This window comes from Gigantopelta aegis, chromosome 10 (genome assembly GCF_016097555.1).
Source record: "Gigantopelta aegis isolate Gae_Host chromosome 10, Gae_host_genome, whole genome shotgun sequence".
NCBI lineage: Eukaryota > Metazoa > Mollusca > Gastropoda > Neomphalida > Peltospiridae > Gigantopelta > Gigantopelta aegis.
The window spans coordinates 9,334,630-9,338,877 of NC_054708.1; the positions used below are offsets into that span (position 1 = coordinate 9,334,630).

The 4,248-nt window shown below is 39.5% G+C and overlaps 1 protein-coding gene across 1 annotated transcript in view; it reads right to left on the reverse strand.

Annotated features, from left to right (window-relative positions):
• Nucleotides 1–3,089, reverse strand: part of LOC121383273 (major facilitator superfamily domain-containing protein 10-like) — a 29,582-nt gene extending 26,493 nt beyond the window's left edge. Inside the window, exons 1-2 of the mRNA XM_041513187.1 lie at nt 2,769–3,089; nt 957–1,184 (exon numbers count right to left, since the gene is read on the reverse strand). Coding sequence (XP_041369121.1) covers nt 957–1,168 — 212 coding nt within the window. The 5' untranslated portion in view covers nt 1,169–1,184; nt 2,769–3,089. The remainder of the gene's footprint in view (nt 1–956; nt 1,185–2,768) is intronic.
• Between the last annotated feature and the right edge of the window lie 1,159 nt (nt 3,090–4,248).

Sequence of the window (4,248 nt, forward strand, 5' to 3'; positions counted from 1 at the left end):
CGGTCCTACTCACGGGTCCCCTTAAACAGGAATGTCAGAATGAATATAGGGTGCGGTCCTACTCACGGGTCCCCTTAAACAGGAATGTCAGAATGAATATAGGGTGCGGTCCTACTCACGGGTCCCCTTAAACAGGAATGTCAGAATGAATATAGGGTGCGGTCCTACTCACGGGTCCCCTTAAATAGGAATGTCAGAATAAATATAGGGGTGCGGTCCGGAATGTCAGAATGAATATAGGGTGCGGTCCTACTCACGGGTCCCCTTAAACAGGAATGTCAGAATGAATATAGGGTGCGGTCCTACTCACGGGTCCCCTTAAACAGGAATGTCAGAATGAATATAGGGTGCGGTCCTACTCACGGGTCCCCTTAAACAGGAATGTCAGAATGAATATAGGGTGCGGTCCTACTCACGGGTCCCCTTAAACAGGAATGTCAGAATGAATATAGGGTGCGGTCCTACTCACGGGTCCCCTTAAACAGGAATGTCAGAATGAATATAGGGTGCGGTCCTACTCACGGGTCCCCTTAAACAGGAATGTCAGAATGAATATAGGGTGCGGTCCTACTCACCGTCCCCCAGGAATGTCAGAATGAATATAGGGTGCGGTCCTAACGGGTCCCCAGGAATGTCAGAATGAATATAGGGTGCGGTCCTACTCACGGGTCCCCTTAAACAGGAATGTCAGAATGAATATAGGGTGCGGTCCTACTCACGGGTCCCCTTAAACAGGAATGTCAGAATGAATATAGGGGTGTCCGGAATGTCAGAATGAATATAGGGTGCGGTCCTACTCACGGGTCCCCTTAAACAGGAATGTCAGAATGAATATAGGGTGCGGTCCTACTCACGGGTCCCCTTAAACAGGAATGTCAGAATGAATATAGGGTGCGGTCCTACTCACGGGTCCCCTTAAACAGGAATGTCAGAATGAATATAGGGTGCGGTCCTACTCACGGGTCCCCTTAAACATTCCATAGTGATCGAGCAGTGATGGCAAGAGAGGCAGGATTACGGTGAAGGCCAGGAGGTCGACAACAAGAATTACAAATATTGTGTGCAGAACCCGGTTCATACGTTTCTCGTCAAACTGTACGGGACTCAGTTCTTTCACTTTGCTCTGGGTGGACATCCCATTGTTGTTGTTGGAAACCCTCGATGTCATGATTGTAGCAATTAATCTGAAAAAATAAAATAATATTTATTTTAAAATATTGTTTTATTGTAAAGCAATTATTTGTACTGGTATTTTAGAAACATGGAAAATAAGTAGTGATTCAAATACATTTAGTTTCAAAGATAACGTACCTGATTTGTCTCACAACTTACAAACAAAATCTTTTACAAAAATAAATCAATCTCCTTGTTGGTTGCCATGGTGCTTCGCATTCAGTTTCATCATACAATGTACCTCCAGGTCATGTGGTGCAGCATCTAACCATGTCTGCGAACTTGCTCTTGCTTCTTCAAAACTTTCAGGAATAAGATTCCTATGCCACAACAGAATTACAACACTCTGTTTTGCTATGAATACATGTACAGGAGACGTATAGGCCTATACCTAAATGTTTTGAAGAAAGAAGAATGTGTTTGTGATAATGTTCTCATTAGAACTCAAATCCCACACTACCATGTCTGGTGTGATGAGAACCACTTCTCAGCTATTAGAGAATGCAGTTTTGAAGACATGCGAAAATATAATGACAAAATAGAGGGATCTGCAAAACTGTTGACAGGATTTTCAGATGTTCTAATTTCAGTAATTTTAAACCCCTCTCCAACCCAAGCTCTGAGGTTAAAACATTTGTTACAATGCAATATTAGGCTATTCAGGGGAAATGTAGACACAAGTGTGAGCTACAGTCCATCCCATTCTCCTAAAAAAAAAAAAATTGTAAATAATTTCAGTTTTGTTTGATTAAGAAGAAAAGTAAAAGTGTTTTGAAAAAAAAAAAACCCACAATTTTGGTATCCAATTTAGAAAACAATAATGTGTAGTAAATTCCATAGCATAAAAATGGCGTTCCCTGTGGGACGCACTATATATTCATATTTGACCACACTACACCCTAGCCCGAGTACTCTGACTGTAACAGAGCTAGACGGACATTTGGACATAAATACGCTCTCATTACAGTCAGAGACCAAGCTATGTATTTTTTTGGCAATTCCCGACAACCAAAAAGTTGGCAAAGATTTCCGCTCTAATACCACAACAATCCTATGTTTGACGTCAAATACCTTTAGAGCAATCATTTTCGAGTTAACTGATTAAAAAAAATCCACATATTAATCACTAATACACATAATACAGAAGTTTGCCGAAGCTTAGCTGAATGTGGGTGCTGTCGTGTTTCTTTCCTGTAATGAGAGCGTATTTATGTCCAAACTACGCCCCTAAACACTTGATTAGCCATTAGGCCTATTCACATTGCTGCGATTGCAAAACATCAAACAACTTTTCTTTCTTTCTTTTTAGTTCTTTTTTTATCATCATTATTATTATTTAGCTTTTTAGCTCTTTTTTTTTTTTTTTTACAAATACTACCAATATAATAAATAAGTAATGGTCAAATCAACCGTGACAACGAATACCAGACGTTTTCTTTGGGTCCGAATTGGCATGGAGCGAAATGACTTGGGGTCGAAACGTCAGGCATTCGAATCAACTTGCAACTCGGTCACCGGCATGTGATCATCATCCGATAACGAGAAGTAACAAAATAATAAAAGTGGGATTATCAAAATCCGCAAACATTTCTTACAATTGAATATCATAAAGTAGGCATCGGTCTAGATCCTAAACTTGGTAAACTTCTGTCTTGTTAATTGAGTTAACTTCACTTCCGGGTTCCAGGTCAAAAGTCACGAAACCGGCGACAAAGAAGATAGTTCAGGAGTTACCGTACTGATCAGCAGTGAAAACACACCACAGTTATTTTTGTTTTATAAATAAAAACTGTCTAATATAAGTATCCTTTGTTTAGTAATGACAAATAGTAGTGCATATGGTATAATAATTCTATAGGCTAGTATAGCGTACCTAATATTACCCAAAGCTGACTCAAGAAGGGTTTATATTTGAAGTCGGGAGTGGTCTATTTATGGGTGTCACTCACTTGAGACGGAAAGCTTTCCCCGAGGACATTAAAAAATAAATGTTTATCTTTGAATGACCTCAAACGCAATTTACTAGCATATGGAGAATAAAATAGTAACGTTTTTAACAACAGTAATATTATCAGCTTAGCAAATGTTTGATAGTTGTGGTACCAACTTCAATGTATATCGTTTTAAAGCAAGTTAATTGGCTGCCCCACAGCAATGACTTGGACGCCAAAACCACATCGCCTAATGAAAGTAATATACTTCCAAAACTGATTGCTTTGTGATATACAAAATACACGCGTGTTCCATAATTTTGATTATAAAAAAAAAGTAAAGTTTGTTTTATTTAACGACGCCGCTAGAGCACATTGATTTTTTTTTTATCTTATCATCGGCTATTGGACGTCAAACATATGGTCATTCTGACACTGTTTTTAGAGGAAACCCGCTGTCGCCACATAGGCTACTCTTTTTACGACAGGCAGCAAGGGATCTTTTATTTGCGCTTCCCACAGGCAGGATAGCACAAACCATGGCCTTTGTTGAACCAGTTATGGATCACTGGTCGGTGCAAGTGGTTTACACCTACCCATTGAGCCTTGCGGAGCACTCACTCAGGGTTTGGAGTCGGTATCTGGATTAAAAATCCCATGCCTCGACTGGGATCCGAACCCAGTACCTACCAGCCTGTAGACCGATGGCCTGCCACGACGCCACCGAAGCCGGTAATTTTGATTATATTGAGATTTTGTTAGTTTGTTGTTGTTTTTTGTTTGTTTGTTGTTAGGGTTTTTTTTATGTGAAGTGACACCATTTTTAGTTTTTTGTTTGTTTGTTTGTTTATTGGTTTGTTTTTGTTTGATTGCTGTTGTTTGGTGGGAGTTGGGGGGAGTTAGTGGGGGTTTTCTAGAGGTGGGGGTGGTTGTTTTTGAGGGGTGTTTTGTATTCCTTTTGATTTCTTTTCTTTTCTTTGTTTTTTTATTATTTATTTTAAGTAGCCTATCCCTTTTTTAAAATATCGATCATACTGAATCGTCAGCATTCTAAAGCAAAAACCAAATTTTGGACAAAAAATACTATTCAGAGATGCAAGCTAGAGGCAAAGACTTAACATCATAAGGCAATCGGTTTTATGGA